This window comes from Misgurnus anguillicaudatus, chromosome 22 (assembly GCF_027580225.2).
Source record: "Misgurnus anguillicaudatus chromosome 22, ASM2758022v2, whole genome shotgun sequence".
Taxonomy (NCBI): domain Eukaryota; kingdom Metazoa; phylum Chordata; class Actinopteri; order Cypriniformes; family Cobitidae; genus Misgurnus; species Misgurnus anguillicaudatus.
Genome location: NC_073358.2, coordinates 41,407,262 through 41,434,505, shown reverse-complemented (window position 1 = coordinate 41,434,505; position 27,244 = coordinate 41,407,262). Strand labels below are relative to the sequence as shown.

The following is a 27,244-nucleotide window of genomic DNA, read 5'->3' as shown; positions in this document are numbered from 1 at the left end:
AAAAATAGTTGTTCAAAAAGAGTCGCTTTTTTATAACTAAAATCAGCAGGCCAAGATTGATATATTTAGAATATTATTAATGTATGTTAATGTTCAGATATACATTAAGAGTTTGCATAGTAATGTATATGTGTGCTTGTTTGTGTCCCTTACTCTTGTAAAATCTGTAATTGGGAACAAATCTGCTGACATATGTGTTTTAGATGCCCTGTCCTCATCGCGCTGGCAGAAACATCTATCGCCAACAGCAACACAGCAGCATTGGCCTGGAAAAACCAAGAATTTACAGCAAATAAATACAATATCTCCAATATATTTTTTTACATTTAACTCTTACACCGCCATTGACGAGATATCTCGTCAATTAAGAGAAAATGCTTCCCCCCCAATGACGAGATTTTCCGTCTTTCCGCAATACGCTATTATCCACCAGGTGGCACTTCCGCAACTTATACAACCTGGAAGTAGCGCCTCACGTGAAAGAGAAAGAACTCTGTGTATGTTTTAATGATCGCTCTGCATCTGATCTCTATTAAAAGTCCTTCGCAAAAATGGATTTATCTCAGCTTTTTGCTCAAAAATGGGTGTTTTTGAAGAAACCTACCCATGTTTGAGAGGTGATTACAAGAGAACTAATGAAGGTAGGATGAAACGTTTTTTTTTTTTTTTTTTTTTGAAAGCAGAGGGTCTGTTCTTTCATCTGATATATTGTTTGTATATATATTAAAAAAAAGAACATTTTTTGGAAGGCATTAAACTTTTGTGAAAATCATGAAAAATGCTGGCGCTGGCTGGCAACTTTTTTTAAAAATGCTGGTGAAAGAGTTAAAAGTACAAGTATATACAAGTATAGACGGTTTCATCGAATGCAAGTATGTTGCCCGGTTACGCCTCTGGTCCTAAGTTAACTTATTATCTGTGTTTGTTTATGAGCCTGTTTAGCGAATAAACTGACCTCTGCAAGAAATACCTTTGACAAACAAAATTTTTAGGGGGCTTTCTAAAGACAAGGGGAGATGGCAATTATTGACCACCGCTGTCCGATTGGCAGCCAGGTAAGAATTCCAGGATCTTTAGCTCACATTGTATACATTAATTTTACACAGTAACGTTAGCTCAGTGTAGTAGTTGATACGCTTTAGCTACTAAGGTAATTACTTGTTATTTATTTCGCTTGTATCAGAAATAATCTACTCTAGGGACCCTGCCATTTTTGATTCTTTACGGAAGTCTTCCGGAAGTTAAAGGGACACTCCACTTTCCATTCATCCGAACTCCAGGTCTGGCGCTACCACTTTTAGCACAATCCACTGACTCTGATTAGACCATCAGCATCGCGCTCAAAAATATCCAGAGAGTTTTAGAATCTGGCATAAAAATCAAGGACTTTGCTGCCGTAGGCACGATGATAATACGCCGTGCCCGAAAATAGTCCTCTGCTATTGAAAGTTACCAAGGGGACTATTTTCAGGTGCTGCGTAATATCATTGCGCCTCTTGCAGCCATGTTACGGCAGCAAAGTTCTTGATTATTACGCCAGAATGAGAGTATAGTTCCTAGCCATATCTGCCTAGAAAATCGCAACTTTTAATTTTCCGTCATTCTTAATACACAATGTAACTACAGAAGAGTCAAGTTTTAAATAGGAAAAATATTGAAACTCTTTGATTATTTTTTAATGCGATGCTAATGGTCTAACCAGATTCAATGAGTTATGCTAAAGCTATGCTAAGAGTGGTACCTTCCATCAGACCCGGAGATCGGATTAATAGATTCCAAAACGTTAAAAATCAAATGTTTAACTCTATGGGAGCTGGAAAATCAGCATATTTTCAAAAAAAGTGTAGTGTCCCTTTAATGTTTGGCCACATAAGCCATTTGTTGCTGCTAAAACCATCTATAAATGTACAAAACAATGCCAATGAGGGAATAATGTTTCTATGCAGTTTGATAAAGTGCAATAACACCAAAAAACTGTAACAGAGCAGAAGTAAAAATTAAAACTATTTTATGCCAATCCTAACCGTCTGTTTCTCCTGAATTTCATATGAACCGAGACTGAGCTCAGGTTTTCTTTCCCAGTCGACACGGCGACCCTGACTGGTGGGCTGATAGGACTGCCACGGCACTACAAGACAGAAAAGTTAGTTTAAAACAGAAAGACTGACATGGTTTCAAGGTGACTTGTGCTGTGTACACACCAGAAGCGAATTTGCGAGAGATTACATATAAAGTCGATGCAAAGACGTAAATAGGCGTGAACTCGCACGGGGCATGCAAATCACACAAATTGGGTGCCGTAATTGCTACGAACATGCGCTATTCGGGTGTTCTGCACACTTTAAAAATATTTAACTCAAGCGGAAAATTAGCATGACGCAAAAAGTTAAATCCCACAAGTAATCTAGAGCAAGGAACGTGATGCTTCTCTTTTGGTGTGTACACAAAAGGGATAGCCGAAAAATGTTGTCATTGTACATAATGTTGTCAAGTTGTTCCGAACTCGAGATGCATGTAATTTCTTTATTCTGGTGAATACAAATGAAGATATATTGAAGAATGTTTGTAACCAAGCAGATCGGGGGCACCATTGACTTCCATAGTCGGAAAAAATATGGAAGTGAATGGTGCCCCAGATAGGTTTATTGAAGGAACAGTCTGCTCATTTTCAGTATTGAAATATGTTATTACCTTAACTAAGAATTGATGATACATCCCTCTATCATCTGTGTGTGTGCACGTAAGTGCTGGAGCGCGCTGCGACACTTCGATAGCATTTAGCTTAGCCCCATTCATTCAATGGTACCAATCAGAGATAAAGTTAGAAGTGACCAAACACATCAACGTTTTTCCTATTTAAGACGAGTAGTTATACGAGCAAGTTTGGTGGTACAAAATAAAACGCAGCGCTTCTCTAAGCGGATCCAAAAGAGGAACTACACCCCATGGCGCAATAGCACCCCTGGGAGCACCCCGACTCGCCTGAAAAGTCCGCTCCCCTTCTCCCTCTCATAATGGGAGAGGGAGGGTGTTACTGCGCCGAGTCGAAGTACTCCCAAAAGTGCTATTACGCCGTAAATTATAGTTCCTCTTTTTAAATCCGCTTAGAAAAGCGCTACGTTTTATTTTGTACCACCAAACTTGCTCGTATAACTACTCGTCTTAAATAGGAAAAACGTTGATGTGTTTGGTCACTTCTAACTTTATCTCGGATTGGTACCATTGAATGTATGGGGCTAAGCTAAATGCTATCGAAGTGTCGCAGCGCGCTCCAGCGCTTACGTGCATGCACACAGATGATAGAGGGATGTATCAACAATTCTTAGTTAAGGTAATAACATATTTTAATATTGAAAATGAGTAGACTATTCCTTTAATTAACTTTTTTTTTTTTATATCTTCATTTGTGTATTGCAGAACAAATACAATTAAACAAGTTTGGAACAATGTGAGGTAAGTAAATGATCACAGAATTATCGTTTTTAGTGAACTATCCCTTTAAGTTGGTGTATATGACTTAAAATTGTTTAGTTGCTTGCAGTGTGAATAGCCAAACAGATCTGTTTTAATACACAATCCTAAAGATTGGATTCATATGCAGTGTGAATGAAGCCTAACTGACCGTCATTAAGTTTGTCGCAGAAGGGACAGTAGAATCTTTGCCCACAATCCTGCCAGATCATAGCCGGGCTCATAAAAGCCCCGCAGTGTCTGCAGCCCTTAACACAATCCCCTGCTTCACAAACAGGCACAGCAAGCTGCAGAAAACATTCATATAACACTTTTAAATGAAACATTCAGATTATTCAAACCAGCCACAGTCTAACATCTCCTCTCTAAATACCTCTCCTCTCTCAGGTGTTGCCAGAGGACACAAAGTTGCACCCAGAGGCAGGTGGCTCTTCTGAGCTGATTGAGCATCTACAGGGAAGATATAGGAGGTGCAGCGGAGAAATCTAGCCGTGGCATTACCTGAAAAGCACAACGAGCAAAGAAAAAAGTGTGTAAACAGTTCAATGTCAATCTTGTAGATTTATAGTATGTGTATTTTGCAATATGTAAAACACAAAAGCAAGTTTTCTATTAACAACAAGAGACCATATAATAAATAAATAAATATGGATGTATACGAATTATATTCATCTTGACATATTACAGTATGTCCAATCATAATAGGTTCATGTTTATATTCATATTTAAAAATAAATTGTTATTATTTTATAATATCAAATATTTATTGGAAAAAAAAATCAGGACAATAGAGGTGTAATGGAAATTTAAAGCAATTTTGGTCCCATTCTCCTCTAGCACACCACCTCTTAAAGTGCTGCAGTATTTATGAGACTGCCAACAACTTTTGTTTATAATGATTTCTGTTTTTTGCAGACAGGAGCAGCTTGTCAATATTTCATTACCTTTGCGTGTCTGTCTCCATCATTGTCTGAGAGCCGGTTAAAGTCAATATAATTACTCAGTACAACAAAACCAGGTGCAGCACATTTATATTTCATGTGAAACCGAGAATGAACTTGGCAGCCGTGGCTAAACTTGGCAGCGGTGAGGGTACCTCTGTCCTCCAGGGTGCATCGTGTTGAGGAGAGAGGGGGAACGGAGGACTTGGACTTGGAAACAAACACTTTCCCTTCCCACTGGACCCTGTCCTCTTTGATCACCTGCACCTGTACATTTCAACAGAACATGGACATTAAGACAATGCAACACACAGCCATATAAAAACGGTCTTGTTAGAAACACCTGTGTTTATCCGAAATGTAGAGGTACAGTTTCTTTACCACACTGGGTAGAAGCCGAGGATCCAGACCGTATCGAGACTCCGACTTAGAATTTGAGGTAGGACTCGTCTAACAAAAATAAAAAGTCAGAATTAAGTGTGAACACATACTGAAGAAATTTGTCTTAAATAGAGAAATTTGTCTTTGTCAGAAATACGACACAAAAATGTGTATAGGTAAAAATAATAAATATTTTGAAGATCAAATAAATAAATGTAGTTATTTAATAAAAAATCTTGTGCCCCCCAGATTGAGAACCTCTGCAATACATACAGTACAGATAACTCTTGTCTGTAATATCAGTAAGCTATTATACACTCACCTTAAGGATTATTAGGAACATCTGTTCAATTTCTCATTAATGCAATTATCTAATTAACCAATCACATGGCAGTTGCTTCAATGCATTTAGGGGTGTGGTCCTGTTCAAGACAATTTCCTTAAATTCCAAACTGAATGTCAGAATGGGAAAGAAAGGTGATTTAAGCAATTTTGAGCGTGGCATGGTTGTTGGTGCCAGACGGGCCGATCTGAGTATTTCACAATCTGCTCAGTTACTGGGATTTTCACACACAACCATTTCTAGGGTTACAAAGAAAACGGGAAAATGGAAAAACATCCAGTATGCGGCTGTCCTGTCGGCGAAAATGCCTTGTTGATGCTAGAGATAAGAGAAGAATGGTCCGACTGATTCAAGCTGATAGAAAAGCAACTTTGACTGATATAACCACTTGTTACAACCAAGGTATGCAGCAAAACATTTGTGAAGCCACAACACGCACAACCTTGAGGCGGATGGGCTACAACAGCAGAAGACCCCACCGGATACCACTCATCTCCACTACAAATAGGAAAAAGAGGCTACAGTTTGCACGAGTTCATCAAAATTCAACAGTTGAAGACTGGAAAGATGTTGCCGGGTCTGATGAGTCTTGATGTCTATTGAGACATTCAGATGGTAGAGTCAGAATTTGGCGCAAACAGAATGAGAACATGGATCCATCATGCCTTGTTACCACTGTGCAGGCTGGTGGTGTATTGGTGTGGGGGATGTTTTCTTGGCACACTTTAGGCCCCTTAGTGCCAATTGGGCATTGTTTAAATGCCGCGGCTTACCTGAGCATTGTTTCTGCCATGTCCATCCCTTTATGACCACCATGTACCCATCCTCTGATGGCAACTTCCAGCAGGATAATGCACCATGTCACAAAGCTCGAATCATTTCAAATTGGTTTCTTGAACATGACAATGAGTTCACTGTACTAAAATGGCCCCAACAGTCACCAGATCTCAACCCAATAGAGCATCTTTGGGATGTGGTGAAACGGGAGCTTCATCTCCTGGATGTGCATCCCACAAATTTCCATCAACTGCAAGATGCTATCTTATCAATATGGGCCAACATTTCTTAAGGATGCTTTCAGCCCCTTGTTGAATCAATGCCACGTATAATTAAGGTAGTTCTGAAGGCGAAAGGGGGTCAAACACAGTATTAGTATGGTGTTCCTAATAATCCTTCAGGTGAGTGTACAGTAAATTACAGTTAGTTGGAGCAGCCTTGTAAACATTGTCAGGGTTATGTTTACTGCAATTGTCTTACTGGTAATGAGTAGCTTCCCTGTGGCATTTCCTGAGCCTTCATATTTGAAAGATCAGGAGCAGGGTTAAATACACCTGCGACAGAAGAATAATAAGCATTTAATATGTTATGAGTGCCTTCCAATAAATAGATAAATACCAATATTTTGCATACAGAATTTAACTGGTGTCCTATTATCTGTTATGCTTACCCTGGTAGCTTTGCTGTGAGATGTCCCAGTACAGCGACTGAGGCAGACCACCTGAGCCGGTTACAGGTGTGTGGGTCATCTGGGCCGAGCTCACTTCTGTGCTCTGATGTGTTGGGTTGAAATGTGGGTATAGATTTGAAGGAGGCGGACAGCTTGCATTAGGTTTCCAGCTAGCTGGAGAAATGCCCGGGGTCATGTGGTTTTCTCCGGCCCATGACTGCGGTGCTGGATGTGTATAGTTTGTATTTACTGCTGGACCATCCATTGTACGTCTTCTTCAACTTAGCTCAGCTGTATAATTAGACAACATGCAGAGCAATACAATTGTATACCTGCTGAAAAAACAATACCATTCAATTGGTTTCAATAAATGGTTTCCATAAAAACCAATACAAAATTCCTTCATGTTGTGTGTTTTTTTTAGTGTTCTCTTTATTCCCATCCATAATCAAGACAATTCCGATTTTACCCATTATAACCAATAGAATTTATGTAATGAGTGTAAGGGATAACCCAAAATTAAGGCAGAAATGTCAGCTTAGCATGGCTTATATATTATGCATGATCAGCTGATCGTTCGCATCACACCCGGCATGCTACACGCGCTACTTTATTTATTTACGGTTTGCTAGGCCTATACATTTGTTTTCAAATAAAATAATTAAAATTTACCATACGATGTTGCATGTCAGTTGATGTGAGTTGTTTTTGTCGTCCTTGTAAATGAATGAAGAAATGGTTGATGTTATTAATAAGGGAGCCACTGCCTGTGTCGCGTCTCTCCACCGTCACCGTTACGTCTTCTGTTTCCTCACTGCTCAGATCTCAGAAATCTTAAACATACAGACACAAAATAAACCTACATCTAAATATTTAAAATGGGCTTCTGTCTTCCGTTCAGGATCGTTTACGTAATGCACGTAAACATACGCACCACATGCGCGATAGCGAATAATGACCTCAAGGTGGCAGCACAGCATACTGAACCGCTTTCGTCAACAGGATTGGTGTTTAGCCAAATATAAAAATTCTCTCATATCATCAAGCCATCCAAGATGTGTCGACATCGTTTCTTAATGTAAAAAAATATATTAAAAATTCTGTTTTTTTATATCAATAGTTAATATACATCTTCTAAAAGTAAAACAAATATGTTTATGAGAGAAAACACTGTTGAGCTTATTGAGGGTCTTAAGTGAGGGTACATTGATTACCTGTGCAGTAAAAGATTGATAGATGATTTTTAAAAGCTATGTATTACAAAATTAAAATCACATCTACACAATTAATTATTTGTTTAATTTGACCTGCTACATTATTTTATTGCATTTTCACCCGGAAGTACGATTCATAAGCTACAATCTCAACATCGATCTGTAAACTCTCAGAAAAATGTACAAAAGCTGTCATGTGGACTCGTGCGGCGGTACCTTTTAAAAAATTAAGCCTTACCTAAAAAGTGCATAAAATATCTGAAATGTACTTGTTAACTGTATACATATCTACCTAAATGGTACAAATTAAGAACTTTTAAAAGTCCCAGTGACAGCTTTATCCTTTTTTCAGAGTGGCAATTTTAACATGTTATAATAAATAATCTATATGGTATTATGAGCTTAAACTTCACATATGTACTCTGGGAACACCAAAGATTTATTTTACATCTTTAAAAAAACCTTGTGAAATGTCCCCTTTAATGAGCACGCAAAGGCCTACAAGTGGGAGCACAAACCACAAAGTGCATGATACAGGGTTTCCCAAAATGGGGTGTGCGAATCCCGACTGGTTTGCGATGGAATTGCAGCGGGTAGTGAGTTGATGAAAAACAATTATTAAAAATGTATTCATAACATTTTAATAAATAATAAAAAAAATCTAAATAAAACCCTAACTAACAAAAACGATATTTTATTTGTTTCATCTGCATGCCATATGATCATTACACAATACTACAATATATTAAAAAAAACGGATTCATGCAAAATGTACAGATATGTTTTACAGTAAGTAAAAGAATACATTTAATAAAAGAAAATTACCAGGTACAAAGGTCCAATACTAGGTAATAATAACGACAACTATGTAAAATAATTGTGATAAAAACTTAAAACGGTTGAAAAAAATTTTTTTCAAGGTAAACAGGCAAATTTGCTATTGAATTATAAAAATATTTACTTAAAATCTCAAGGAGGGAACTTCCTGTAAATAATTTAGGTGAAGGGGGTTCAGCTCACAAAAGGTCTTGAAACCGCTGTCATAATAAATAGGACAGACAACCTTGATTCAATTTTACTCAATGTCATCTTGAAAAGAAGTATAAAAAATAAATAAATTAATAAACAGAATGAAAACCCGAGATAACTTGAGAAAAACAGGAAGGTAGGTAGAGAGGTGGGAGGTGGTAGTTAATATTTAATCCACTCTTCTGCATGCCCTCCAGTCCAGAGATGTAATATTCATGAGGTCAAAAGGCCTGAAGGCTACGCTCTGACTTCATATACGTAACACGTTCAGATGTGCACACACACATAAAAACAACACAGCCAAATACACCGTAAATGTACACTATTAACAAAAAACAGCCCTGTATCCTAAACATTTGTCTATACTGCATTCAATAAGAACTTCCTCTTTCTTCATTGTTATTATAAAACCAATCTGAACCCTGTGCTAACCTCAGCCACTTTCTGGCAGAACGCACGCTATAACCCCTAGGAAAAGTGACCAGCATGGTCCTTATAGTTTTATTACAGCACTTAACCCCCCCACCCACTATTACAGAAAGCATTTTTGTGAGTGAGGTTATTTACTCCATGCTGTCCTCTTCACACACGCTGTTCTGAAAGAAGAGAATGAGTTTAAACTTCCTATGGTGCGCAAATGTCACATGATTTACTGTCATTACTAAAGCACATGGTGTACATGTTGACCATTACTGATGTAAATCTTTTAACAGAAAATTAGTTTACCTTTAATGGAACAAGAACTACTGATGGTTTTGTATAACTCTCTAACCGTTATCTTCTCGATTCAGAAAGCATTCACATATCTTAATTATAGCTTTATTCCAAAAACCTGCTGCTTTGCTTCATATATAGGCAACATCCGTCTAAAGCAGTATCCTAATGGAAATGCAGCATCATGCTGTGACTGATTTGAAAAGCTGTATGCAGGCAACAACCACATTACTGTTCACTCATACGAAGCACATGAGAGACTCAAGTACACTTACAAGTTAGTTATTCTCACATTTCTTTTACCCTTAAATGCAAGATAATACTCCAAAAACACACCTACAGAAAACATAAAGCCTCCAACATACAGCTGGGAAAATAAGTACCCGACACACCAGCACCTTCATCCGCAAGGGGATCTCCAAGTGGGCTATTGACACAAAATTTCCACCAGATGTAGCCATCAAGCCAAACACTGAAATGCCATTTTGCACCTTGTTATCTTCATGTGTTCAATACTTATTCCCTGTGTCATTTCACTTTATTTATTATGACTCAACTTGTATACTTAAATGTTCTGATTTCTTTGTATGAATTCAATATGTGGCTTGATGGCTACATCTGGTGGAAAATTTGTGTCACTTAGAAATCCCCTTATGGATTAAGAATCCTGATGTTTCAAATACTTATTTTCCCCGCTGTATAAAGCTTATTGGGTGAACTTGTCAACTGAATATCTCCAGTTAATTTGGGAAAAAGTGTTTCAGAATGACATGAGGGTTGAATAAACAATGACCGAATTTTCATTTCTAGGTGAATTTTTTACTTTTTACCGTGTAAGTGATTAGGCTTTTATTAAATGATTCAAGTGCTCTAGAGAGTAGAGTACGAGTGCTCACCAGGCGACTAAGAGCACACTTTATGATATCATTGAAATAAAGGTCATAACCGTAAGTAGAGCTGCCACTCTTTCCTGAATGAAATTGCGCTGTTTATTTGGCGCCGGGGTGAGGGCTGTGTGTTGTGAGAGCTGTCTGGTTAGAGACACACACACAGTACGACAGATGCACCTAACAAACAACAGCTTTTACCACAAGGGACCAGGCCACCAGGCAGGAGCGGACAGACCTGACAATTAACTGAAACAAAAAACAGACAAACTCACGCAGAACGCACCGAGATAAAATTAAGAGATGTTTTTGCTAAGAAAACATAAGCCAGGAAGGAAAATGTATATGTAAACATATAAACACACGGGTGCACGAGCATGCACATCAAACGTGTGCACATGCAAACACGTTTTCAAAAGGCTCAGTCTTCACACGTTCGTACGTGTGATGACAGAAACGCAGACTCCCTGCAGACTGTGGTGCTTGACAACGGCACAGAGGTCGATCCCAGCAGACCTCAATCTGCATGTAACCTGGTGCTCTCTGAACTTTCTCATTACCTATGAAGCAGGGAAGCCCATTTGAGCTCAACAGAGTCTTTACATAAAAAAGTGTTTTAAGAGAGCAGGTCTCTTATTTGAAAGCTGGTTATTGTTAGTTTAGTTATGCGCTTCCCTTGGGTTTGTGCTTGTTCACTTGAAATACACCGACAATAATAGGCCGCAAATTATAGTGAAAGTAATAACACTTCATACTTCATTTAATTAGACAGTACCACTTTACAATAAGGTTGTATTTGTTAACATTAGTTAATGCTTAAGCTAACATTAATTACAATAAACAGCTTTTATTACTCATAGTTTGTGTTAATTTTATTTGTCCTAATACATTTTTATATCAAAATTTAATATACATATATTGGCATTACAATAACAAACATTATATATTTAATATGTATTAGTTTATATGTAGTTTTATATATATACATGACAATGGCATGCAAAACTGAGCAAAATAATGTGTGACTATTTGACGAAAATTTGTGAGATCAGGCTAAGGCAACCTGATGTCACAAATTTCCGTCAAATAGTCACACATTATTTTGCTCAGTTTTGCTTGCCATTGTCACATAACACGCATTTCTTTTCTGTGTCAGTTAAACGTATTGGTTATTCAACAGTTTTTCCTATTTTCTTACAATTGTCAGTTCAGTTTGGGTTTAGAACAACTTTGTGTTACATAAAATGACATCCTTACCCAAACCCAACGCTAACCCTAACGTTAGGCGACAATGGTTTAAAAAGCATACGAAAAAATAGTATGAACCAATACTTCAAGAGTATTCAATACTTCAATACTTTACTTTAAAATGAAAATTCTATTTACTCATCCTCATGTTGTTTTAAAACCTGTATGATTTTCTTTTTTCACACACTCAACACAAAAGAAGATATTTTGAGAAATTATGGTAAACGCATAGCAGTAAATGACCATAGACTTCCATAGTAGGAATAAAAAAATATGATGGAATTTAATGGGTACCGTCAACTGAGCACTTACCATCATTTATCAAAATATTTTCTTCATTATCACCACAATACTTCCAAAATATTTTTTTCCTACTATGGAAGTCTATGGTCACTTACTGCTGTGTGTTTACCATCATTTCTCAAAATATCTTTTTTGCATGTAAAATTCAAAGCAATAGCTTTGTGTTGTAAGGTAAAAACCGAACAGTTTCGCTTTTAAAAACTATGTAACGTAAAAATGTAATGCAAAATGCAACTACAGTAGTGCACTTTGATTTACAATGGATTGACTGCCACAAATCTCTGTGACAAGTAAAACTTTTGCATTGAATAGATTTGTATAAATAGTACCTTATAACTTTCACCTGTGGGGAGATCAAATCAGGTAGGAGTCAGGGCAAATCTGGGTCAAGGATAAATCTATGGTTTCAAAAGCAGGCACACAAACATGTTCACTCTTTTCCTCCTCCAGAGGACACCAGGAAGACAACAACCCACATAATAGCCAACACAATGCCCTTCTAGCAGTTATTACCTGATGAGACGTACAACATAAAATGTATTTTTAATATCTAGACTTCAACACAATCAAGATGATGCTCAATATATGAATATGACATTTTTCATATTCTTAAGACATATTCTTACATTTTTAAACACCCATGCACCTACGTCTTTATAATCTTATGGTCTCTAGATAAGGCTCAGGTCCCTCTTTACATCTCTCTGGGAAAATAACACACTAAACAAACTGCACCATGTAAATTATTACTCATGACCGCAGAACAAACAGTAAAAAATTGGTTACTCTACGAAGTTTAATACTTACAGTACATCTGAAGCTTTCAAAAGGCATTAAATATTTAATTATTTCTTTGTATGCAGTAGTTTTATATTTGCAATTAGATTGTATTCAAACAAAGCAGAGGTGGCAGGTGAACAGCTATAAAGCATCATTGGGCACATACTGTAAGTGTCATTAAATATAAGATTCCTACTTTAGGTCAGTTACAGTTTCCATCTCATTCTGAATCTGGGTCTCTCGCTCTCTCTCTCTCCATTCTACAGTATAAGGTCTCATGTTGGAAAATGATTGCATGATTTACTCTCCTCTGAGCTAATCTTCAAGGGAAGGGTGGCATTCGTGACACATGCTTATGTTTTCATATCGAAACTAGACCATCTCTTTCTATCTTAGACTGTCTGTATTTATTAAATACACACACACACACACACACACACACACACACACACACACACACACACACACACACACACACACACACACACACACACACACACACACACACACACACACAAACACTCACTCAAGCTGTGGATAGTTATGTGGTTGCCAGGGATTTCTGTAAACCTTTGAAGGTTGGCAGAGAGAATTTATGATTTGGTGACTTGGGGATTAGCATTAGCATTTTAACCGCAACATTTTTGCGAAGTTGCGTAGCTTCTACGAAAAAAATATCCACATCCATACACATGTAAAGTAGAGATTTAATGAAGTATTCTGTTGCTTAATTGGTACAGCATGGTGCAATGCCAAGGTGATGGGTTTGATCCCTAAATTGATTGGATTTACACACTTTTCAGATAAAAGGTACAAAAGCGATCACTGGGGTGGTATTAAAGGGTGCATATTAGCACCTTAAAAGGATAGTTCACCCAAAAATCATCATTTACTCTCCCTCATATTGTTCTAAACCTGTATGAGTTTTTTTTTATTTTGATGAACACAAAGAAGATATTTTGATAAATGATAATAGGCGACAGCTGATTGTAACCATTGACTTCTATTGTAGGAAAACAAATATTGCGGAAGTATTGTGATAAATGTAAAGAAGATATTTTAATAAATGATGATGATGATAAACACACAGTTGACGGTACCCATTGAATAACATCGTATTTGTTTTTCATACTATGGAAGTCAATGGTTACAATCAGCTGTGTGCTTACCATCATTTGTCAAAATATCTGCTTTTGTGTCCAACAAAAAAATCATACAGGTTTAGAACAACATAAGGATGAGAAAATGATGAAGGAATGTTCATTCTTGGGTGAACTATCCCTTTACATGTACATATCTGTACCTAAATGGTACATATTATGACCTTTTTAAAGTCGCCATGAAAGGGAAGTAGCGATTGCCTTATTTTCCCCGTGGTGACGTATATCCGAACGAAATGGCTTTTGAGAGGAAATAAAGCAGGGCTGGGTTTGAATTTGTCCATCGAGATCTGATTGGATCGTTTAAGTTGGGCCGTGTTGCTAATTGCTAATCCCTGCGATCTTCTCCCGGACCCCGCCCACCTGCCGTACTTATGACCGGAAGTGAAGAGAGATCGGTTTGAGGAGGGGAGGAGATTTGCATTTTTGATTAAAGATTATGAGCACACACAAATGTTTTTTTAAATAATGAAGCTCACAGATAAGTAATTTGTTAATAATACCACAATATTAAAAAAAAAATATATCGTTTTCATTTCAATTTCATTGCGACTTAAAGAGTACTGACCTAGTGACAGCTTTTGTACCTTTAGTCTGACAGTGGACATTAAATGCACTTTAAGCAGTTTTAGATAAAACTCTTTACCAAATATATAAAAGTAAATAATAATAAAGCAACAAATACTCATACACAAAATATGGACATATGCTACAAACAGGCACCCTCTAACGGGATTGTAGCACACCCTGCTAAATCTAATCCTGTCTTCTACTTTACACACACACACACACACACACACACACACACACACACACCCCTTCACACATTTTCTCAGTAGACCTGGTCCCGTGTGGGGCCAGGTCCGTGTAGGGGCCCCAAAATGACGTCCATAAGAGGTCTTGGAGATTCAGTGTGAAGCTCAAAAGTAACCACAGAAACTGAAGAGGACTCTCTACTAAACATGCTAGTAATCGAATCTGAAGGAGTGGGATGATTTATGAAAGCTTGTTAGAAATCAGATGAATAAGATGACGAATGACGCCTATTAGCATTACACAGTGCTCTTTATAACTCCCTTACTCATTCATGACTCCAAGTTTTTTTGGCATGATTAAAAAAATTTTGCATTGCCAAAGCATTAGTAACATTATACTGTATACAGCAGTGGCTAAAAGTGATGCAAGTTTGAACATCTGACATCTTCGCTCTTGATTCAAATATTTTATTAAAGCTGCATTAATAATTTAGAATGCATGTGGCATTGGTGTGTTTGGAGTATAAACTAAAGCTCGGGTTTAAAAAGAATTAAAATTACACACAACAAGTATGTGCAAAGTATCAGGGTTCCCACACCTTAGCTAACTTCAAATTCAAGAACCTTTCAAGGACTTTCCAAGTCCAATACCCTCAAATTTCACATTTCAAGTGAGAGCAAGGTTACATCGTGTTCCCTGTTAAGATACAATGTTACAGTTCCCTTTCAAGGGAACTCACGCTGCGTCACTGCGGGGACACTTTGGGGACACCTCCAAGGGTAAGTGTGTCTGAATGTGTATATCAAATTCAACCAATGGTGAGGCTTAACGACAAAGACAGGGTGATGCGGGAACCAGGAAATATTTCGCTATCTGAAATATTGCCAAAGACGGCGTTACAGGGACGCGGGAAGTATGGCAAGGAAGACGCAGCGTCTCGTTCCTTCTCAGGGAACAACATTTACATACGTAACAGTCAAACACAACTATGCAAAAGCATTTTGGTAGGATGCAACATTTGCATACAGAAGATATAAGCATTTAAAACGAACAGTTTAGCACGTTTGCTTAAAAAAGTCTAGAATTTTATGATATTATCCTACACTACACAGGGAATAATATGGATTTTTTTCCAGAAAACTTGCATAAAATAGATTCAAGCACTTTCAATGACCTGTATCTATGTATGTATATTTTCAAAAGCTGTCACTGGGGCATTACCCTTTTTTCAGCCTGTACCCCCCCCCCCCCCCCCTTGTGTAGAGTGCATCCCTTCACCCCCCCCCAAAGAAATTTTATGACATAAAACTGTAGTTTGCCTGTTTGGCAGATATTTTGTCATGTCTAACCATAGACCCCAATGATGATTTAATCTAACCCGAGAAGGGCAATTAAAAGCAAATATTGTACAAATCCCCCCAAAAACAACACTTTTGGCCATTCAGCACATACATTTTTATGCAAATTCACAAAATTGAAAATAATAAAAAGTATCAGTTAAAAATGGTTTCCTAATTATAAAACTGTTTTTAAGCATTTTTCACAAAGCTATTTTGTGCATGTTGCAGAAAATAAAGGAGAAAAGAAAGAAAAAAAAGAAAGAGAGCATTATTGTGTGTGTGTGTGTGTGTGTGTGTATCTGGCAGAAATGATGTCATTGAGAGATTGTTGCATGTATCACCTTTCCCTGCCACAGCCCACAAATAGAAGCAAGGGGAAAGCGCAAAGCTCCGGGCCACATCTGATTGAGGTGATGCCGTCTGAGTTGTGGTAATTGTCCAGCGCCCCTGCCGTGCCCCCACGCCGGCCCCAGTGACAAAGCAGCGAAACACACGCTCTTCTCTCCATCCAAATGACATTTTTCCTCCTGAGAGGGGGACAGGAGACTCTCACACATACAAGGTAATTAGTCACAGCCGCACACAGGTGCACAAGTGTACCTCCCTCATCCAACACAACCTGTTCTTTCCACTTTAAATTCTACCACATGCAACGGAAACCACACAAATAATAATAAAACGTCCAGTTAAAGAAGTCTAATAAAAGCCTTTACTATTCAATGCACTTTTACGGAAACTATTAGCCTTGTGCTATTAGCTTATCGTCCATTGATTGCCCATGGGCTCATTCATTTAAGGGCCAGCCTTGGGCACCTGCCTGCAACTTGATGCAATAACAACCTCAGCGTGGTGCTCTCCAGAGAATATAGCACTTCAGGTTTACAAACACTATTGCTGCCTCTATAACCCCTTCATCCTCACCACGGCTACAGTGGTAATGAAATCTTCCTCACTTGGTATAAATCAATATTGAAATGCAAAGATGCACGCAGTTTGGAAAGTAAGGGTGATGTCAAGGTGATTTCTACAGTGGTATAGATGGAGAGACATTTTTTATTGATCACTGAAGGGAAATTATGCAATCAAACCAAGACTGTGCTAGACAAAACCTGGAATGCAACGGCATCACATGCATAATGCAAAATCTGAATGCATTATCTGGTAATGTTGTTGGGTCTATAAATGGCTTCTGCCATTGTTTTTATTTGGAGTAACTATTTTTATTAAGGGTCGATATGCACTCAGTATGGAAGGAGGAAATGATTTGCTCATTTACTTTCATATTTGTTCATTCACTGCTGTGTACAACCGTTCCTAATGCTAATTTTACAATTTACATATGATTTATTTGTATATTACACGTATATTTATAATATAATACATACATTTTACCACACTACGCTATAAATATATACACTTCACTAAGTTATATAACACTAAATTATAAATATATGGCTAATATTGCAAGTACAGTATTTCTATACAGTAGATTAACTGGTGGAGAAATTTATAGTAGTAATGCAAAAGGTTGTGGGTTTGATTTTAGGTATCACAAAAACAAAAATAAACACTATAAGACAGAATCACCATAAACTACCTGCATATGTTAAAGGGAAATTCCACTTTAAAAAAAAATGCTAATTTTTTCAGCTTCTTACTGTTTTGGAATCCATTCAGCCGATCTCTGGGTCTGGCGCTAGCACTTTAGCATAGCTTAGCACAATCCATTGAATCAGATTAGACCATTAGCATTGCGCTAAAAAATAACCAGAGAGTTTCGATATTTTTCCTAGTTACATCATGAACTAAAACTGACAGGAAACTAAAAGTTGTGATTTTTAGGCCGATATAGCTAGGAACTCTCATTCTGTCGTAATATTCAAGGACTTTGCTAATGTAACATGGCGGCAGCAGGCGTAGTGATATTACGCAGTGCCCGAAAATAGTCCCCTGCTATTGAAAGGAACCAAGGGGACTATTTTCGGGCAGTGCATAATATCACTACGCCTTCTGCAGCCATGTTACAGCAGCAAAGTCCTTGATTATTACACCAGAATGAGAGTATAGTTCCTAGCCATATCTGCCTAGAAAATTGCAACTTTTAATTTTTCCGTTGGTCTTAGTACACGATGTAACTATAGAAGAGTCAAGTTTTAAATAGGAAAAATATCGAAACTCTTTGATTATTTTTTAGTGCAATGCTAATGGTCTAATCAGATTCAATGGATTATGCTAAGCTATGCTAAAAGTGCTAGCGCCAGACCCGAAGATCAGCTGAATGGATTCCAAAATGTTAAGAATCAAATGTTTCGCAAATATCAAAACTCTTTGGTTATTTTTAGCGCAATACTTATGGTCTAATCAGATTCAATAGATTACGCTAAGCTGTGCTAAAAGTGGTAGCGCAAGACCTGGAGATCGGCTGAATGGATTCCAAAACGGTAAGAATCAAATGTTTAACTCTAGAGGAGCTGGAAAATTAGCATATTTTCAAAAATAGTGAAATGTCCCTTTAATGTCTGCTTTTAAATGAATTAGCTCAATGATCGCCATATGTGGGAGACAGTTCTTTTCCCAAAATGTTGTCCACTTTATTAGGAGATTATAGTCGGGGCATAGCCACATAAATCATAATTCTTGGAAGTTTATACCGTATGTGTCGGCTAAGGGCATAACCACCCCACTTTTATAAACATTTGGAAATTAGTGGTAGACTAAGCCACTGTCCCAAATGGCACCCTAAACAGTCTTCCATACAGGCTTTGCAGCAGGATAATCATAAATGTGTTACTGCTTTGGCCTACGTGGGGTCATAGATCTCCTCAAATCAATGAGATGGCATCACAGTACCAGTCTGGGTTGGAAAACACTGCGTCAGCAATACATTATTGTTCCAGGTATGACAATGCCTCTAAAAAAGAAATTTAGGTATGTTTGCAAGGTTGTTCAGGCATATTATTTATGAGGCTCAACGTCTCGGAGGATACTGCATTGAGTACTTTCTTATTGTTGTCCAGCGCATTTGGACGGCAGTGCAATGTAAGCAGAGATTTTACGACTGGTCTGCTAATGCACACATATAGCTAGCTGTAAAAGAACAGTGCATCCTTTTTTAAAATAAAGCGGATAGAAGGAATCTCAGAGTGATTTGTTATGTATAATGTATGTATGGTGGCCATTACAGTGTATTAGCAAAAAGATCTTTTTTACTGTTCCCTTTTGCAGTTCTCCTGCTTTTATTTTTACATCCCATAAATTGGTGTTGACAGTGAAAGGAAACATGTACCACAAAGAGCTTTTGACACTGCACAGACCGCGGAAACATTAACCATTAATCATACAATCACATGCTGTTGACCTTCAAAACACTATTCATGTATAAAAATTCACAAGTGAAAGATAAGAATGCTATGTAGGAAATGTAATTAGAAAGAATATGTACACGAAATATCTACATCAAGGGTTTTCAACCTTGGTAGATAGATGGATGAGCCTTCTGTTTTAATATTGTATGTGTTGCATTAAGCCTGGCTTACATTCTCATGCGTATTGTATGACATAAATGTATTTACAAGCTTGGTGGTTAACACTTTAATTACAATAAAATTGTATTTGTCCCTGTATAGTCAGATATTAAATGTGTTCTGGGTTTGTCACACTAGAAAAATGTGTTATTAAAAACCCAACCATAATTAAACGATGAAAAAATGGCAAGTTAAAGAGATAGTTCACCCCTAAATTATAATTTTACCATTAATCACGTACCCCTGTGCCGTTCTAAATCACCAAGTGCTCCGATTATCTTCCGAACACACTTTTAGATATTTTTGATGAAAAATGTTAAGCTGTGTGCTTACTATCATTTATCAAAATATATTCTTTTGTGTTCATCAGAAAAAAGAAAATCATACAGGTTTAGAACAACATGAGGATAAGAGAATTAAATTCCCTTTAAAGGGATAGGCAAAATCCCCAAAAATGAAAATAATGTCATTGATGACTCGCCCTCGTGTCGTTCCAGACTCGTGGGACCTTCGTTCATCTTCGGAGCACAGTTTGGGAGGTTTTATATTTGGTCAGAGAGCTTGTTGACCCTTTATTAAAAATCTACGTACGATATACTGTCCATGTCCAAAAAGGTAATAAAAACATAATCAAAGTAGTCCATGTGATATCAGTGGGTCAGTTAGAGTGTGTTGAAGCATCGAAAATACATTTTGGTCCAAAAATAGCGGAAGTTGCGACTTTGTTCGGCGTTGTCTTCTCTTCCGCGTCGGTTGTGAAGCGCATGCACGAGACTGGAGTCGCGTGGCTGTAGTGACGCGGATGACGTGTTATCCTCAGACATGTTTGCAAAGTTTTTTTTCAAACTTGCACTGTGCGTCTCCCTCAGACTGTAAACAAAGCTTGGGCGCACAAAAAAAACAGCTGGGGCGCACCAGATAACACGTCAGCCGCGTCACTACAGTCACGTGACTGCTGAATAAAGTCAGATTTTTTATTTTTGGACCAAAATGTATTTTCGATGCTTCGAGACATTCTAAGGGGCCAGTCACAACAAAAGCGCTTTAAACGCTTGCAAACGCAAGGTGCGACGCACTGCCTTTTTTAAAAAAGAGCAGTGCGACGCGGCTTTTCATATTGCTAAGCAACCACCGAGTCAGCTGTCTTGTCAATCAAATATTGAAGCGTGAACGCTCTTTTGCTGTTAACTGTCATATTAGCAGAAACTTTAAAAAGAGGACGCTTGCTCTGACCTTGTTTGAGGATGAAAGGTGCACAAACACACAGGAGAGAGTGAGCGAGTGGAGTCCGGTTCTTCAAAGCAACTGTAAACTTCCCTCACCACAACGTAAGGCCCGCCTCTCCCCTCATTCGATTGGACAATGGAAGACGCGAATGACGTCAGGCGTTTCTCGGCTCTCAGCGCTCCTTCAAAAACGCGTGCGCGGCAAAAAACCGCAAGGCGCTCAGCGCGCATAAACCGCGCGCAAACGCCCCCAGCCCATAGACTATAATTCAAAAAAGGCGCCTGCAACTGCCATAAACGCTTTTGGTGTGACTGCAGCCTAACTGACCCACTGATGTCACATGGACTACTTTGATGATGTTTTTATACCTTTCTGGACATGGACAGTATACCGTATGTAGATTTTCAATGAAGGGTCAACAAGCTCTCGGAATAAATCTTAAACATCTTAAACTGTGTTCTGAAGATGAACTGAGGTCTTATGAGTTTGGAACGACACAAGGGTGAGTCATTAATGACATTTTTTTTTCATTTTTGGGTGAACTATCCCTTTAAGCACCGTCTGTTCTTTAAGTGTATGCAAATCCAGCAGTAAAAGCACTAAGTACATATAAATGCATAATTTACTGTAAATGCATGTTCTTGGAAGTTGGAAGCATAGAAAGTGTAATGTTTCCATTGTTGTAACTACTTGCTCAAAGTTCTAAGTAGTCTTACAGACTTCAATGAAAGCACATTTTTGTCACTTTAGTCTGGTTGGTGCACTTCTTTATGACTCAGTCTGTCGCTTTCTTTCAGGTTGTGATTGTTGAGAAGGATCTGCTTCCTGACTCGCATTATTAATTCAATAAATTCACAGTCGACTTGATGCGGAAACTTCTGCACCGTCTGGAACCCTGAATGACAGCGCTTGTGTGTGTGTGACAATGTTAAATATAAGGGGGATCTGCCATCAAATCTTACAAACAATGCTGCTCATTTGAATATCTAACAGTATATTTTGAGAGATTGAATGACAGTGAAGACGTTCTTTATCTGGATTTTAAAGGAATAGATCATCATTTACTTACTCTTGTGTCATTCCAGATTGGCAGGGTGGCACAGTCAGTGGATAGTGCTGTTGCCCCACATTGAGCCTCAGCTGGGTTGGGGGGTCTTTCTGTGTCTGTATGTTCTTCCTGTTTCAGCGTGGGTTTACTAAGGTCTTGTTCCACAGTCTAAAGACATGCAGGTTAGTTGAATCGGAGATTCAAAATTGTCCTTCCCCAATACATATACATGTATTATATGTATATGTATTAACCAGTTCTCAACATGAAAATAGCCCTAGATGCTGGAATAGTGTTAAAGGGATAGTTCACCCAAAAATTTAAATTCTGTCATTTACGCAAGTTTTTCCAAACCTGTATAATTTCCTATTTCTGCTAAACACAAAGGTATATTAGTAAACAAACATGAGCACTATTGTCATTAATAGAAGGAAAGAAAAATACTATGTAAGTCAATGGTGCTCAAAAATGGTTTGATTGCAAAAATTGCTTAAAATATCTTCCTTTGTATATAACAGAATAAAGAAACTCATACAGATTTTTGTGACATAATTTTCATTAGTAACACTTTACAATAAGATGTATAATATGTATTAATAAAAAAAAAAATATTAATTCCCTTTAAAGGCGGGGTGCATGATTTTTGAAAAACACTTTGGAAAAGGGAGTGGGGCAGACTACCTAAACACACTTGTAGCCAATCAGCAGTAAGGGGCGTGTCTACTAACCACCATCGTTGCCTGGGTTGCGTATGGGGCGGGTCTATCAAAAGAAGGTCCAGATTCTATTGGGATAGAGGCGTGTTTGTTCAGGTGATTTCAAATATCAACACTGGCTATCAGAGATCATGCACCCTGCCTTTAATGTTAGCTAATGTCAATACATTGTTCATGTTAGTTCATGGCATTAGTTGGTTACAACGGTTGATTTTATTAATGTATAAGTAAATGTCAAAATTAACATGTACTACGATTAATAAATGCTGTATAAGTATTGGTTATTGTTTTTTTGTGTGTTAACTAATGCATTAACTAATTGTTAACAAATACAACCTTATTGTGTTACCTAAGTGTTACCTTTTTATTTGGGGTGAACTGTCCCTTTAAGAAACAACACCTTTAGGGTGAACTGTCCCTTTAAGAAACAACACCTTTATATTGTGCTGGGTTATTTTTAACCCAACGCTGGGTAAATATTATTAAAACACATGTTTGGTTATTAATAAATAAACCTATGCTGGGTTGTTTCAATGCAATGCTGGGTTGTTTGACGCATGGTTGGGTTAACAACAACCCAGCATATATAAATTTGTTCTGTCCAATATTTACCCACCATTGGGTTTAAAATAACCCAGCAGAATTTAGAGTGAAATAAACAAACAAACATGTCATTCCAAATCTGTATTTCTTTTTGTGCCACACAAGAAAAAGTTTAAGAGGACGTCAATGACAAAAAGCAAATGTCGAATGTGGGCACTTAAGCACCAAAAATGTCAAAAGAAATACCATAAAAGTAAAACCTTAACAGCTCCTGGTCACTATTCACTTCAGTAAAGCATCACTGAAGCCCTGCTTTTTGTTCAAAGGAAGAAAGGTACTTTGGATAAGATAATTTTAGGGTGAACTATCCCTTAAAGTTAAGTAATTTCTTGGAAAAAACTCTTTAGAAAACTTATGTGCAAAACAGCATCCACATTTTAATAATTTCTGAGACTTTCCTTCAGGGAACACTAACTCAGCTGAATCTAAAACTTAAGCTACACTTTTATCTTTGTTCTAGCCAAGTCTGGGAGATTTTGTCTTCATGTCTTCAAATTATATAAACTCAAACAAATTGAAATAATAAACTGACAGAACAGAGTGAAAACTGAGTTGACAGCCACGTAATGCTATTTTGAGACTGATCTCAGAGCTGCCTTCTAATCTTCAGAGGGCCAGAACAAAATGGACTCATAAGAGGAACATTTTGGATCTCGACAAACAGTCACTTTATTTGAAAGCTGAACCTGAAGAGTGGCCACCCTCTGCGAGTCTGACCCCCCTCTGCTTTCTATAAAACCAGAAACAAAAAGAAACTTGAATGAAGGCGGAGGAGAAGAATCCCGAAACCGTGGGAGATAAGCATCTCGCTTAGAGGGATGAAGCAATAAAGATGAAGATAATGATGCCAGCGAGAAAGAGAGAATACAACAGTGTTCTCTGTACAGAGTGAAAAACAGATAAAAATGTGGAAAAAAAATAAAAAAATAAGAAAACACTGTGATCGCAGTTGACGCAAGCCTCTGCGGAGAGATGCGGGGAGTGCAAAAACAGAAAGCGTGACACATTTAAAGAAAGGGCCAAATCAGACATGCTCACTAACAAGGCTGGGGGTTTGAGCAGCTCCCTGGTGTCTCTAAGGAGGAAGAGGAGGCAACCCCCCCCCCTCGTAGTGCAACATCACAGGGTACAGCTTTTTACACCCCCCAGGTCTGTAAGTACAGATGCAGAAACGCAAATGTGTTCAGGGGAGGGAGGATGTGTGCGTTCTTACCAGCAGGAGGGCTTCATTTAAAATCCCAGCCCCTTTCCTTCACACCGCATTACTGCTCATATGGGTGAGGTAGATAATAAGACTCCGTGGTAATCTGTAATCCGACAGAAACCTCAGCAAAAGTAGAGGAAGGTGTAGTCAGACCTGCGCAGACAGGAATCTGAATCATTTAAGAGGAAATGTACAAATGTACTTGTTTTAGCTATTTGCACACCGTAAGCATCACTTACTGAGACACTTAAATGTGCTAACAGTACGTTGTCGAGGATTTAATTGCTAGAGAGATACACTATACAAAAAATAGGGGTGCTACTAAAGGTTCTTTACATGGCATATAAGAGCTGTTTTCAGTTCTCCAAAGAACCATTTAGTCAAAGGTTTATAAAATCATTTTTTTGTACATTTTTATAGTCTAAAAACCTTTATCCACTACAATGAAGCATTTGTGCAGCAGAATGGTTTTCCATATGTTAACGGTTCTTTATAGAACCATACAGCCCAAAATTCTTCTATGACATCGTTTAGGTGGTGGTCGGTGGTCAGCAAGATTTTGAGCATCATCTTATTTCTTCGTGTGTTCTGCACTGTCAGCTTAAATCAGTTACCGTCGTCTATTTTGTGCCTGATTCACCATGTCGAATCGGTAGTGACGCTCGTCTGGGAGTCGGATTATTCTGATTGGCTGTTCGGCATAGCCAACCAGTGCACCAGAAAAAAACGTTAAAGAGGAAACAAAGTCAAGAGAAAACTCACAGCCGGCTAATCAAATTTTTTGCATCTCTCATTTAAAGGTGCATTGTGTACCTTTCAACCCTTTTTCACGAAATTATGTACCTATAGTCACGTAAATTTGTGAGTCTTTTCCGTAACACTGACACGTTTTCCGCCTTTTTGTGTGAACATGTCACGTATTTCTGTTTACGTGTCATTGTTATATATTTGTTACTCATCTGTTTTGTCCTATTTTCAAACTATTGTCGATTCAGTTTAGGGTTAGATTTGGTGTTTGCGTTAGGATGTAACTTTAAGGATTGGTTTATACCTTTTTTCATGATGTACTTTTTTATGATTTACTTTTTTATATTTTATGATTTTTAAACAATTGTCGCCTGGCATTAGGGTTAGAGTTGGGTTTGGGTACGGATGTCATTTTATGTAAATCTAACCTTAAACTGAAGCAACCATAGTAAGAAAATAGGACAAAACAGTTGAGTAACAAATACGTGACAATGACACATAAACAGAAATATGTGACATGTTCACAAAAAAAGGTGGAAAAACGTGTCAGTGTCACGGAAAAGACTCACAAATTTACGTGACTGTAGGTACATAATTTCGTGATACTGGGTTGAACTTTTAGAAGGATTTTTGAAATAAATGCAATTTAATAAACATAACTATATAATCAGTGGTGTATAAAGACCTTACAAAATTATATGTATTATTTATATTACCTTAAATTGAGTCGCTTAAAAGGTTAAAAAAAAAGATTAATCGAAAAATCTATTGTTTGAAAGCTCCAAGAGTGTAGATTTAACTCAATAGGGTGGGGTGACGCTTAAAAGGTTAAAAAAAAAGATTAATCGAAAAATCTATTTTTTTGCCCAGCCCTAATGGTGTTCCTGATTCTCAGCCTGTTAATGTTTTTCACCGCCAAAAGGGAGTTTGGGAACTTACAACAAAGCACAGATGACAACAGGTTTGCTCCAGACAGCGCAAGTATGAAGGTAAAGCTAATCTTGCATTATAGCGATGACACTGGTAGTTACGATTCTCTCAGACCAATCAGTGATCTACAGAGTTTTTACGTCACGTTTTAGTATCAGCTCACCTCACTTGGAACCCCAACCGAGGTGGTACTAAAAAATATTGGGTACTACGTATTGTACCCAGTGGAAAAGCCCCCAAAAGTGACCAGACCCAACCCAACCTGTGGGGTACTGTGTAATGTTGTAGTCAAGACCACATAAACCGTGACCAAGTCATGACCAAGACCAAGACAGGCCGAGACCGAGACAAGACCAAGACTTTAAAGGGTCGAGACCGAGTCAAGACCAAGACCAAAACAGGCCGAGACCAAGTCAAGACCAAGACCAGTGCAAGTCACTGCATTAAAACACTCATGATAAAATGTGGAATATACATATGATGAGGCACTTCTTGTTCTTGTCTATGCGCGTATGTGTGTGCGTTATGTGTGTGTGCCATCAGAGAAGTTGATAAAATAATCAAAGGCATTGCAGATACGTGGGAATTTATCTTTGTCTATAAGCAAATAAAATTGAACAAACACTAAAGAGCTGAAATCAACTTAACCTTTCAATTCAATTTAATCTGAACTGTCTTTCCATGCCATCCACTTAACACAATGCAGGCGTTTTTAGTAATAAAATTAGAAAAACTGTCATTGGGAGACACTTAAACAATGCTTAAACAATGCCAACATCATATGCCAAACCTGAATAAACTGCATAAAATTACTGATAAAAAAAAATAAAGTTGTGATGTGCACTGCAAAAAATTATTTTCAAGAAAAAAAATTCTTAGTATTTTTGTCTTGTTTTCAGTAAAAATGTCTAAAAATTCTTAAATTAAGATGCTCTTTCTTGATGAGCAAAACTACCCAAGAAGTCTAGTTTTTAGACCAAAAATATCAAATTTAAGTGATTTTGTGAATAAAACAAACAAGAAAATCTGCCAATTCTGTAAGAAAAAAAAATCTTAAACCTTTTTCTTAAACACTAAATTCAAGAAAAATTCAAGAAAGATTTCTTACCCCATTGGCGAATTTTTTTGCTTGTTTTATGCAAAATTTTATATTTTTGCTCTAAAAACTAGACTTATTTTCTTGGGTCGTTTTGTTCATCAAGAAAAAGCATCTTAAATTAAGAATTTTTAG

At 37.6% G+C, this 27,244-nt stretch overlaps 1 protein-coding gene across 3 annotated transcripts in view; it reads right to left on the bottom strand.

Moving 5' to 3' along the window:
- The window catches only part of LOC129439882 (protein transport protein Sec24C), a 34,521-nt gene extending 10,037 nt beyond the window's left edge, over nt 1-24,484 (bottom strand). The window contains exons 1-11 of one of the 3 annotated variants that reach the window (XM_073860363.1): nt 24,346-24,484; nt 21,835-21,981; nt 7,256-7,416; nt 6,584-6,869; nt 6,394-6,467; nt 4,794-4,862; nt 4,568-4,679; nt 3,845-3,972; nt 3,623-3,758; nt 2,025-2,128; nt 154-266 (exon numbers count right to left, since the gene is read on the bottom strand). In XM_073860363.1, the coding sequence (XP_073716464.1) occupies nt 154-266; nt 2,025-2,128; nt 3,623-3,758; nt 3,845-3,972; nt 4,568-4,679; nt 4,794-4,862; nt 6,394-6,467; nt 6,584-6,848 (1,001 nt within the window). In that variant the 5' untranslated portion in view covers nt 6,849-6,869; nt 7,256-7,416; nt 21,835-21,981; nt 24,346-24,484. Of the gene's footprint in view, nt 1-153; nt 267-2,024; nt 2,129-3,622; nt 3,759-3,844; nt 3,973-4,567; nt 4,680-4,793; nt 4,863-6,393; nt 6,468-6,583; nt 6,870-7,255; nt 7,417-7,517; nt 7,656-16,355; nt 17,294-21,834; nt 22,195-24,345 lie in introns of those variants that run through there. The other 2 variants (XM_073860362.1, XM_073860364.1) reach the window with 2 other exon arrangements.
- Nucleotides 24,485-27,244: the final 2,760 nt, after the last annotated feature.